General features: G+C 41.4%; 1 protein-coding gene across 1 annotated transcript in view; it reads left to right on the top strand.

Annotated features, from left to right (window-relative positions):
- Positions 1 to 12,711, top strand: part of CCDC18 (coiled-coil domain containing 18) — a 39,114-nt gene that overhangs the window by 15,372 nt on the left and 11,031 nt on the right. Inside the window, exons 16-24 of the mRNA XM_015413352.1 lie at positions 1,222 to 1,338; positions 1,840 to 2,007; positions 4,012 to 4,154; positions 5,957 to 6,120; positions 7,382 to 7,595; positions 8,882 to 8,981; positions 9,144 to 9,260; positions 9,971 to 10,114; positions 11,252 to 11,455. Coding sequence (XP_015268838.1) covers positions 1,222 to 1,338; positions 1,840 to 2,007; positions 4,012 to 4,154; positions 5,957 to 6,120; positions 7,382 to 7,595; positions 8,882 to 8,981; positions 9,144 to 9,260; positions 9,971 to 10,114; positions 11,252 to 11,455 — 1,371 coding nt within the window. The remainder of the gene's footprint in view (positions 1 to 1,221; positions 1,339 to 1,839; positions 2,008 to 4,011; positions 4,155 to 5,956; positions 6,121 to 7,381; positions 7,596 to 8,881; positions 8,982 to 9,143; positions 9,261 to 9,970; positions 10,115 to 11,251; positions 11,456 to 12,711) is intronic.

Here is a 12,711-nt window from a genome sequence, read left to right as displayed (position 1 = left end):
CATGGCACTTTAGATATTCAAAGAAGACAGGTCCTTTCCCTTAAACAGCCTAAATTTTAACTGTGTGAGAAAGGCAGCAAAGGAACAGGTGGGAAGAGAATAAAAGGAGAAGCAATAGGTGTGAATGTGAGCTACGTTTCATAGTTAAAACGTAGATGTAATTCAGATGCTACAAACCACAGTTTTTTCACAGTCATGAACCAGGCTGATTAGCCAGGCTTGCATCCTTTTGCGTAGTGCAGTTAGTTTTAGTGCCCTAACAAACTAAGTTTTGTTTGATTAAGAATCCAAGATCCTAGGAAAGAAACCTCTGTATGTTGTGATGTCTGAATGCAGCTGCCTTGACTAATTAGAATTAGTTGAAGGCTCTTTTGTGTGCGTTGTATAAAGGGAGAAAGGGAGGGAGCATGCAGACCTGTTAATTAATGAAGTTCATGCCTGTCACAAACAAACTCCATTTATTCGTGAAGCTTGGACTGAATCTTTAGTTTCAGTTAGGGATAAGGATTAAATGGCTAAGCAGTAGGGTTTGGGGGAAAGGTAGATTTGAGGAGAGATTAGAAGGGAAAGCAGTGAGAAAGAAAGCGCCATCTGTATGATCTGTGAGAGAGTTCCAGATATCGTCACCTGATGCTTTTAGATAAAAGTTCCAAAAGGAGCAAGAAATCCAGAAAGATGTGTTTGGGTAGTGAGGAGAAAAATAAAAATCATCTACAAATAGGAAACAACCAGCATTTCAGTACAGTGTTCTTTCTCCTTTAAATCTCTATGGTAGTAAGGGTGCTTTGACTGGGATACGTTTTTCCAAGCCCCTGGAACACTCTGATGTAAAGGTGCTGCTGATAGCCTGACTTCTGTGCAGCCATTGGACATTAGCTCTATTTGTCCATCCTTGGTAATAGACCAGTGATGAGGCTGTTTATTCAGGTGATTTCCACTGACACAAGGGAGAGAAGGGATTATCTTGTCCACTTCTTCACTGCAGCCCTGTCTTCCATGGCTTTTTGTCCACATGGGTCCCAGAGTCCCCATCACCACCTTTTCAGGAGCCAAAAACCACCCCTCTTCCCTCTTCTACTAGATGAAAAGTTGGTAGGCCTCAACCCAATATGTTGACTTTGTACCTGCAAAGCAGAAGATTTGATTATATGTTTAATGTGTTTGTTGGAGAGCAACTACACTAACCTTTCCTCATTTTAAATTATTCTTCTATCTAATTAGGTCAGACAGCTACAGACAGCACTAGATATCTGTCAGGAAGAGCTAGCATTGTATTTGAGTCGACTAGAAGAAAATAAGGAGTCATTTGAGAAGCAGCTGAAGAAGAAATCTGAAGAGGTAAACTGGATGTTTTTGAGCATTTTACTTTTCATGTGATGCAGTTAGTATGGGTCTTCCCATTTGGTGGAGTTGGAATATGTGTCCATAAAGAAGCAAATCTTGTCATGGGAAGAATTAGCATAATAAGATATTTTATTGAAAGGAATTGTAAAAAAAGCACAGAATTTTGATGATGTATTAACACAGCAGGTCTGAGATCTTAAGTGTGGTTTAGGATGTTAAGTGTGCCACGGTGTAGTACATAAAAATCTCAGGATGCACTCTGATATTCAAACTATAAAAGATCTTCAATCAGAGTCACTGTTTATTTAAAACTGGGATAGAATTTCAAACATAGACCATATTGTGTGTACTTGCATTTTAATTTGTACTAAACTTCTGTGATGGCAACTACAATTTATTAGTGGTTTAGTAGTAGCTGCTCTGAAGATCATGTACACTGAGAACAAATATCAAATTGTTACTGCTACATCATAACCATGTGCTGATATGTATCAGGTACAACGGCTGCAAAAAGAAATCAAGATTAAAAATGACAACCTTCAAGCAACCAGTGAACAAAATCTCCTTCTACAGCAGGCACTACAGCAGCAGCAGCAAATGTTGCATCAGGAAACTATTAGAAATAGTGATCTAGAAGATGGCCAAGCTAGACTTCAAAAGCAGGTGCATTTTTTATGACAAATGTTAAAATTATTTATAAAGGATATCTGGGGTTTATGTTACAGAAGATCACTTGGCTGTCCTCATTCCTCCACGGCCTGGGACAGGAGGGTGGCACTTGGGGAAAGGGTTTCACAGCGTTATCCTTTGGTATGCAGCGTCCCTCGGGGGGCTCCTTTCCTCCATGTTGTTTAACATCTATATGTTGATGATACCCAGCTATATCTGTTGATAGGCGGCCAGCTGGTCCAGGGGTCTGGCTGGTTGGTTAAATCAGAGTTGTCTCAAACTAAATCCAACAAAGGCAGAGGTCCTGTACTCGAGCTGCAGGGATATGGGGTTGGGGATCCAGCTCCCAACTCTTGACAGGGTGTTATTGACACCTGCGCCAATGGTGAGGAGTCTGGGTGTGATCCTGGATGCCTCGCTCTCTATGGAGGCCCAGATCACAGTGGTTGCCGGGTCAGCATTTTTCCATCTTCAGCAGGCCAGGCAACTAGTTCCCTGTCTTTCTCCCCATGATTTAGCTACAGTAATCCATGCAACAGTCACCTCCAGACTGGATTACTGTAACTCACTTTATGCAGGGCTTGAGACTGACCCGGAAACTTCAGCCGGTACAGAATGCAGCAGCGCAAGTCCTTACAGGGACTTCATCAAGAGCACATATGCAACCTCTGCTGCACCAGCAGCACTGGCTTCTGGTTGAATACCGGATCAAGTTCAAAGAAGTCTGCCTGGCCTCAACCAGAGCCAGAGCTCTTTCAGCTCTGGTGCCAGCCTAGTTGAACACTCTCCCAACTGAGATCTGGGCTTTGCAGCACTTAATGCAATTCTGCAGGGCCTGTAAAATGGAGATGTTCCATCAGGTCTATTGTTAAGGCGGCAGTAAACCATCTACAGAGGCCTCCCCTGCCCTGTTCCATCTACTGTGGCTGACTCCCTTGTATGTGCTTTTCCATCTATGGCACACATAGGTAGGGTTGGGACTCGTCAACTGAGCTACAGATCACCATCTATTGGTAGTACTAATCAAGTACCTGACGTTTGTAAGTTTTAACAACGGTATCCCATTTTTATGTTCTACCTGTGTTAATTGTTTGTTTGTTGTAGCCTGCTCTGAACCTGCTGTGCAAGGAGAGTGGGCTGGAAATTGAATAAACTAACTAAATAAAAATGATTAGCTGACCCTAATCCTAAAAAAACCCACTATCTGTGATGCAAAGGACAGCTGTAAGAACACTGAGAGCTTGGAATCTTTGACACTGTGTCATAAACGTTTTGCAAAAGACAGCTTAGTTTCAAAAGTGGTTATTGTAAGAGGCCATTAGAAAAGCACATCCTAAACACCTATTGGACACACAAAACTATATCCCTATCTATCCCTTCAAGTACCATACAAAACATGTATAAAACTATGGGAACAGTACTTGCTTCATGGTGCAGCTAATTTGAATACAATTAAGAACTGAGCCCCCCTGTGGTTCCAGTGGCTCTTCTGGAGTGTGCCTGTAGCATAGAACACAGTTTCATTTAGACCAAAGAACTTGGGCTTGGGTTAGAGGTGCCAGCCTATAGTCCTCAAGCCATTAGTTCCAGAGCAGTCTCATTAAATGTCATGAAACTTCGCAACACTAACTGATTTCTGGTGTGATGCTTCATGGTTCCATGGGTTTGTTGCTGTTTTAACAAGTGAATTAAATGCTCAGTGTCTGTATTTAAAATTATATTTGAAAGTAATATGTAATTCTGTAGCACTTTAGTTTTTAGTTAACCAAATACATCTTTATAGAAGTATCTGTTTAGACATATATGTTTGACTTCTATGTATACCTTTTTAAAACAGTAATTGTGAAAGGAGAAACTGCATACCTTCCAATGTATTTAGTAGCTGAAGGCTGCAATCTTAAGAGGAGTAAGCCCCATTTGACTATGTGTGTAACCATGCTTAAGAGACTAGATTTCATGGCATGTTGAATCTGTTTTTAATAAAATCTTTTAAAATAGTTATTAAAACTAGAACAAGAGCTCCAAAAGCAAAAAGAAGATTCAGAAGAAGAGTTGAGAAGAGCAAATGAGAGGCTCCATTTATCCTCCGAGGAAAATGATTTGAAAAGACAAAAAGTGACAGAACTTACCAGCACAATCAGGTATGTACAGAATATTTTTCTATGGATATGTTCTTTAACAATGAGAAGTTTATTATACAGTCAACAGACTTTTAAGATGCATGCATTATGACAGAACAAAGCAGTTATTAAAATTAGATTAACACAAGTTATTACACCATCCAGGACCGTGTCTCAAATACTACACTGAAAAACATTGCCACTTCTTCAGTAATATGTAATTTCTCCTCAGCAAGAAGCAAGGTAACTAGGCCATTCTGCTGAACAGCCTGGTACCGTAGCCAAAAATGGAGCAATTACATCCTTTCTAACTCCCTTACAACAATTTCAAGAGAGTGGCACATGGGATACAATCTCTGTCACCCCTGCATCACATGTACATAATCAGTTGTTTAAACGGATATGCGTATAGCATGTTATGACGGACCCCTGCTGCTTCTTTTTCTGTGAGATGGATTTTCCTGCCAAAATGCTGAATAGCTGTTCCCCATTCTGTCTGAGCAGCCCCTTGGTAGCGTGTGGTAGATTTTCTGAGTGTTCCACCCTGTTTTGCCCAGGCCAGAGATTTATTGTTGATAAGCAGGAGCCCATTATTTCCTTTGTAAATGGCACTTGACATGAACTAAAGTTTAAAACAGGAATGATGATTTTATTAAACAGGCACGGTTGGGTTAGGAATATACAGGGGATGAGAAAACTAAAGTAAATTTTATTGTATTTACAAATTATGATATTTTGAACTGGCAACAAAGTATTGTTGAAGTTTAGTTCCTTAGAGACTCAGTTCTGAACAGCGGTTTGTTTGTCTTGGAGATTTCTTAACCGTAACAATGTGTCTTAATAAAGATTATAACTCTTAGTTTCCTGGAGATTAGTACTTTCTTCCAATACTTATTCTCCCGCCCTGTGGGATTACAGCTTTCCCTTGGACTCTAGAGGAGTCTAAGACCATTTCCTTTTTCATTTCCAGTGGTCCCTTCAGTTTTGAGCCCACTGAATAGTTGAGAAAGAATTTTTCTCCTTTTCCTAGAAGCAATATTCCTTTTTCTGTTTGGCTAGACTGGCAGTTTCAGCCTACTGATCAAATCCTCCTGCCCAAACTGATCCTCAGTTCTTGATCCAGTGAAATAAAGTTTTCAGCTTGGCTGACGTTTAGACTAAAGTTCTTATTTGGAACTTTTCCTCAGATTTGATGGTACACAGTAAGGGTAAAGAGTTGTGTCCCTTTACTTCACAAGTGAACTCATCTGTTTCCCTCTCACAGACACACTAACTCCACCTGTCTGGCTTCTGACACGCCAGAGACAAGATGAAACAAGGTGAAAATATCTTGCACATTTCTTAGGTGCTGGAAAATTTAGGTCCAAGGTCTATATATCAAGGCATACATATTCTAGTAATCTACATCACAAAACCTTTGCTTGACTAATGCCCAATCTTTCCCCAGATAGTTACACAGTAAAACAGGGGGAGAAAATCTGTCATTGTTAATTTCTTGGGTTGTAATTTACTATGCTCTTTAAATCTGTATTATGTATTTTCGATTTTTTAAATTGTGATTCTTTTCTTGAACATTGTATTCTTTGAAGACTTACACTTTTAAGCAAGTTATTTAAGTGTGTGCTTAATTCTAAAGACTTGAATAGCTTGAAGGTGTCTTACTGGTCCAGATCCATTTTTGTTGTTAGACATACCGATATTTGAGTCGCAGAAGATCAAATGATACATTGTAGATCTATGGAAAATTGGGTTTTGCCAAAGATTATGTTTATTCAGAATTATTTTATTTCGGTGTCTCGTTGATACTTATCAATTCTATTTAGGCAAATCAAAACGGAGATGGATCAGTGCAAAGATGAGTTATTAGACATGGAGAAAGAATTAGTGCACTTAAGACGAGAGAGTCACTCTAAAGCTATGCAGCTGAGCCATTTGGAAATGGCTTTGGATCAGAAACATTCAGAACTGCGTAAAAAGACACAACAAGGTATTAACAGTGCTTTTTTGTAATGTGAAAGTCCTATTAATTTCAACATAGCTTGTTTGGCAGATGTTTCTCGCAGATTATATTATTTAGTTTTATCACACTATTGTAAAAATAAAAATACATATAAAAATAGGTTTGCAATCATTCAGCAGTTGTCTGATGTATATGATTACCATATACACTTGAAGCCTATCTGATATCTTTCATGGTGACGATTGCTTTGCTTAAAACATCTTGCTTCAATGTGTGTTTGGGCTAACTCTGTACCCAAATGTACAGTTGCTCTTTCCATAGCTAATTATTGTTCTCTTAGATATGAGTGAAGTATGAGAACCTTTATAAATTACAGTTGCAAAGCAAATTCTAAATGGTGGCCACTAGGCATTTTTTGCTGTGATAGACTAACAGTGCCATTCTAAGCAAAGTTACACTTTCTAATCTACTGGGCTTAGAAAGGTGTAACTATTTAGGATAGCACTGTAAGACTTAAAATGCCAAAGTATGGTTTGATGCTACAGGACTGAGCCTCTGCTCAGGTGCTCCTGCCCCCTTTGTGCACTGCAGTTATCTCCTTTCCTTCCTGCAGTGATATCGTCTTGCATCAAGGCCAGTTTCTCCTGGCCTGGTACTGCATAGAAAGTCTTCCCTATTCCTGCACAGAGATATCAATCAATCAATCATAAGCTTTCTTGCATTAGCTCACAGGCTTAGCAATTAACACCATGAGATATCAATAAAAGGGTGAAGTTACCTGTCAAGAACATATACTCTGTGTTTACCTAAAAGCATATTATCTGGATTAGAGGATGTCCTTAGATTATTATATCCCAAAGGAGGAGGAGATTGGATTTATACCCCGCCCTTCACTACCCAAGGCAGTCTCAGAGCGGCTTACAAACTCCTTTCCCTTCCCCTCCCCACAACAGACACCCTGTGAGGTAGGTAGGGCTGAGAGAGCTCTGACAGAAACTGCTGTTTTTCAAGAACAGCTGTGCCAGAACTATGGCTTGCCCAAGGTCATCCAGCAGGTGCAAGTGGAGGAGTGGGGAATCAAACCCGGTTCTCCCAGATTAGAGTCCACACACTTAACCACCTTGAGTGCATTGCAGTGCAGTAAATGTGATGAACATGATCAATGAACTCTGGTATTCTAGCATGTCTTCAGTAGTCTATGTTGTTGTGTGCTCTGAATGTGCATGAGGAAAAGTGTGTCTGGGGGTTTTTTGCTGACAATTCCTTCTACATTCTTTGTGCATGGAAGTAAAAATATTAGAAGAGAAATTACTTCAGAGTGAGATGCAGCAAAAGGATGCTGTACAGAAAAGGGAATCACTAGAAACTGACTTGCAAAATGCCAATGAGGAACAAAAAGCCACTTTGAGACGGCTAGAGGAACTTCAGGACATGCTGCAAAAAGCACAGATGTCTATGGAGGAGAAGTATGCTGCTATCCAGGATTTGTCAGAGGAACTAAGGTAAACCTACTCTTACTACCGAACTAGATGGATGTTGCAAACTAGTACATTTGAATATTCTTTTGTTAAGTTTTTCTTTCAAACTCATGCTGGCGTTGACAGCTTGTAGAGTGAGGCTACTTATTGAAATACTTTATTTCTTTCTTTATATTCTTGCAGAGGAAAAGCTCATATGTTGTAAACCGGGGGGTGGGGTGGAATCAAAAGAAAATTAAAGTCTGAAGCAAACACTTCAGGCTTTTTCTCTCTCACCCATCTCCTTTTGCAGGAAGAGGCAGGTGCTGAATGCAAGGCCCCATCCTGACATGCCCCCAGCATGCTTAGGGTGGAGACCTCCACTCTTGTCTTTCTTTTGTCTCTGTTGAAGGAAAAGCCCTGAACAAGGTGGGGCAAGGGTAGACAGAAAGCCTTCTCTCAGTACTTTCTGTCAGCTTCCCACTATGCTGAACTAAAATAATGTAAAAAGTCCCACCAGGAACCTTTATACTTTCTGGGGCATGAAAAATAAACAGATGATACACATGATAGAGATAGTGACTTGAGTTCTTTAGTTGTCACAAATACCGTACACACAGGACCAAAAAAATTGTAAGTAGGAACTGTGATGGAGCCAAGCGCACTTCTTAAAGGAATCATTTGTTTAACTGTTATATTACAGAGTTGGAACATTAGAATCAATTGATGGCACACTGTCTATTTCCTGGTATCACATAGTTTTAGCTGCTGTTCTATATTTAAGACTGCTTAATGAAACTCTGATAAACAGCAGTAATTATTTTCCCCCCTGAAAAATATTGAGATAACAGACTTTCTGGCAGACATTTGTTTCATCTGGGGTTGCCAACTGCCGGGGGGGGGGGGGAATGTTATATATATTTAATATAGGGTTCATAGGATATTATTTTTCAGGTATTAAATGTTATTTTATTTGCCTCTGTGCTGTCAAAAGTTTCAGCTGCCCATTTCTACATGTTAAGCCTCTAGTAAACGAAAGGACGTTCTTCCTGTTGGTCAACCCTAGTTTCATCCACACTATTTATCTGCATACTTTAAAACAATCACATGTTAATGTCCAAGAAAGTTCCACTGAGCTGGATGGGTCTTACTCACAAGTAAGACTGCAGAAGATTGAAGGCTTAGTCGAGTAAGCCAGGCTAAATTCAGTAGGACTTATTTCTGAGCAAACATGGATAGGGTCAAGTTATAGAAGGATGGAAGTTGGTGACACTCGTCCTTTGGATTCCCTGACCAGACCTTGTGCTTTTGTTTTTAAATGATCATTACAGGGAATGCAAGGATGAAATTGAGGACAAAAAGCAAGAACTTATTGACATGGACCAAGCATTGAAAGAAAGGAATTGGGAGTTGAAACAAAGAGCAGCTCAGGTTAGAACTTTACCAGACTGATTTGTTCACTAAGTATAATAAACATGGTATTTATTATTGGGGGCTAAGAAGTAACTGATCTCAGTGGTGCATAGTTTCATGAGAGATACTAACTTTGTGCTCTGGGTTGATTGTCTTTGTTTTTCTATGTCTTGTTTTTAGGTTACACAGTTGGATATGACAATTCGTGAACACAGGGGAGAGATGGAACAAAAAATTATTAGATTAGAAGGAGATTTGGAGAAAGCAGATCTACAGATCAGGGACTGTAATAGACAGGTACTTTAAAAGTTCAAAATACTCTGACCTTGGTAAGACTGGAGAACAAATGAAGCTGTGTGAGAGCAAAAGATGGAAGGAAGAACTGCCATTAACAATGTCACTGTCAGTGCACCTGGTAATAAAGCCCTATTGAATAGACCTGAGGAGTTCTGTGTAGATCGCTTAGGGATTGCTCTCTGTATTGCTTTAAGAATAGAAGGGTTAATAATAGCAGTAGAGAACCCAACTGTATTCAGAAATCATGGTTTGTAATGAGAACATACCAGGAAGTCCTTTCTCACCTTCCCTCCTCCCTTAGTTTTAAAGTAAGAAGTCTTCCTTCGTGAAACAAGCCACAACTAGCCATGACATCTGTACCGGGCACTTTAACAAACTGACATTTCTTTGTTGCCTATAAACCAGGGTTAAATCATGTAGACAAGAAACATACCTCACTTTGCTAGAGCATCCAATTTAGACAGCATGACAAATTGCATTTATTCTAAACCAGGAAGTCTTCAGTCTCATCACTAGGGGAGGGAGTCCATAAGTGCATTCTTGGCACATTCTTAGTACAAACCATATTTTGTTTGTGAAATCTGAATGCAGTCCCTATGTGCACATCACCAGCCATACATGTTCATCAGGAATTACGCTGTAGAGATTTTCTTAGCTTCTAAAATGGATATTTTATTAATTTCCCTTGTGCCCCATACCCCCATTTATAGATTGAGATCTTGGAGAGCAAACTACATAAGTCAAATGAAGAGCTTCATCAGAAAGAATTTGACATACTCCAACAAGAGCAGGAGATAATTCAACTTAAAAAAGACGTTGAAAGAAAACAGCAAAGAATAACAGGCATTGAGAAAGTAAGCCTTTTATTGCATAAACATTTTTCTACTGTCCATGGCCAGTTTGGTGTAGTGGTTAAGTGTGTGGACTCTAATCTGGGAGAACCGGGTTTGATTCCCCACTCCTCCATTTGCACCTGGCTGGATGACCTTGGGCAAGCCATAGTTCTGGCACAGCTGTTCTTGAAAAAGAGCAGTTTCTGTCAAGAGCTCTCTCAGCCCCACCTACCTCACAGGGTGTCTGTTGTGGGGAAGGGAAGGGAAAGGGGTTTGTAAGCCGCTCTGAGACTCTAAGTGAAGGGTGGGGTATAAATCCAATCTCCTCCTCCTCCTTCTTCTGTATGGAAATACAGAAAAATACTAGTCTGAAGAAAAATCTTAAAAGTATTTAGATGAGTGTTTCTCTTCATCCCAATTCATCCAACAATTCTCTTTTTAGGAGTCTCATTGTTTGACACAGAAAGAATAAGAGTCTTGATATTACAGAGAAAGGCAGTAAAAGATTTTAAAACATGACTAAATAAGTATAGAGTACATGGATAACAGACCTAAGCTGCTTCCATTCACAGTTTTTTCTCTGAGAGCAGCCTGCCTCTGCAGTTAAAGGGCGCTTCTATACAACTTCATGTTCATGGACCTCTTAGGGCTTCCCTCTTTGAGCCAGATCAAAGAAAAACCTTTGATCATGCTGGGAGTAGGAACTCTGGAATGGCTGTGGGTGGTGTCCATGTGGATGTTCTGCCTGCAGCCAATACAAAGAGGAGGGGTGAAGCTAAACTCCACCTTCACAATGGCAGGACTAAGCTTTGCACACACACCACCCCCTTCTAGCCCCTTTATCCCAGCTGAGGCATAGTCTTAAGTTTACATTGCGGCTCAAGACAGAAGGGGAAAGAAAGGGTAAAGGGGCCTCAACAAAATTATTGTTACAGAGGGTGATGGAGGGGGTGGCAACGGCAGAGAGTGGCACAGGGAGAAAGCATGTGGGTGCTGTTCCTTTCCACTTCTATACAACTTGTTGTTGCACTAGAGGCACATTTTTGCTCTCCCATGTAGAAGCGTTCCTAATCCTGTATGATAATAGAAAGGGTATTTAAAAGAAGACTAATACTGATAAATTCTTAGCTTTGTTAATGCATACTGTTTACTTCTTAGACAGTGAAAGAAGAGGAAAAGTGCATTGCAGGTCAGCACAAAGAAGTACTGGATTTAGGTCAGCAGCTGAGGCTAGAACGTGAACAGATGAAATGCATGCACACAGAACTACTGGAGAGTCGCCGTCAGCTGGCTCAGGTTCAGAGGGATGCAGAGAGGATCTCTCACAAATTAGAAGAAGTGAACCATCTCTCCCAGGAAAAAGTAACCAAAAAATTACAATGGCAGCTATTGAATACATCACATATTCCCCCTCTGTTGAGGTGTGTGGACAAAGAGCCTGCCTGAAACGGCCCTCTGAGGAGGGTGCCGGTGTGCCCAGCAGCCAGATGATGGCCTATTCCCCCTCTGCTGAGGTGTGGTGAAAAAAAGAAAGAAGGAGTCTGAATGGAGGTGTATTCCCCCCCCTCTCCGTGCTGGGGTTTTATAGACAGAGCCTCAGAATAACTGGCTCTTTTCATGGGCTTGGGAAGTGTGCCTTGAAGTCACAACCCCCTCGACTTCGAAGCATTTCTGCCTAGTCATTCCCTGAGGGGTCTCTGGCTTCTATGCCTTCGACTTCGACCTAGAAGCCCTTCCCTCCCCCCTCCCTTCTCTCGGTGCAGGGGGGGGGGGACAGGCTGGGAGGCGTGGCCTGGCAGAGGCTGTTTGAATGAAGGCCCCTCCCTTCCCTTCGAATGAAGAAGCTTGGAGGTGCGGCCTGGCAGAGACTGCCTGGGCCTGCCTTAATAAGTCTCTGGCCACACCCATCACTTCCAGTGAAGCAGCTTGGAGGCATGGCCTGGCAGAGGCGTGGCCTGCCTTAAGGAGACTTTCCCCCTCTCTGCCTTTCTGTCACTTCTGACCAGAAGCCTGGAAGTGTGGCCTCATGAAGGCCCATTTTAAACCTTTGCGGTGCCTTACTGAAGGAACCCTTCCCTGGCTGTCCTCAGGTCCACAGTGGAATCTCTGGAGGCATGGGTTCACACAGCCTTGTAATTCTCTATGCCCCTTTGTGGAAGGTATTATGTGTCAGAATGCTATTGTACCCTTTAGTTGGGGTTGTTTGGACCTCTTCAGCTTCTGTAGTTTTGAAGAGTGGCTGAGGTGGGCGGAGTTTCCCCTTCATGTTGTTAGCCATGTCCTAGACAGCAGACTACTTATGCTTAAATCCTGCTGTGGTTTTTGACCACTCTCTGTATTGGGACTGTCTGGATTCCAACGTCAGAACCAGTTCTCTGCTGAGCTCCGCTCCAAGCCCTATTCTTAAGATCTAATTTTAAAGGGTGACACAGCAGCCCTGCTGTAGTCTCTCAGCACTGATATTTAACCCTACAGGGCTTTTCAATGCAGGTGTTATTTGCAGTGCAGGCAAGGCTTACTGTTTCCATCTTCATGGGGAACTCAGAATTAATTGGCAAGTATGCGTTGGGAGGCAAGCCTAGGTAGTTTGCCACTCCTCTCGGTTCCATGGTATCCCT

The sequence above is a fragment of the Gekko japonicus genome, unplaced genomic scaffold, assembly GCF_001447785.1.
Source record: "Gekko japonicus isolate JY-2015 unplaced genomic scaffold, Gekko_japonicus_V1.1 scaffold70, whole genome shotgun sequence".
In the NCBI taxonomy this organism is placed as follows: Eukaryota; Metazoa; Chordata; class Lepidosauria; order Squamata; family Gekkonidae; genus Gekko; species Gekko japonicus.
The sequence above is the reverse complement of the archived record's forward strand: the minus strand, read 5'-3'. Positions and strand labels throughout refer to the sequence as shown.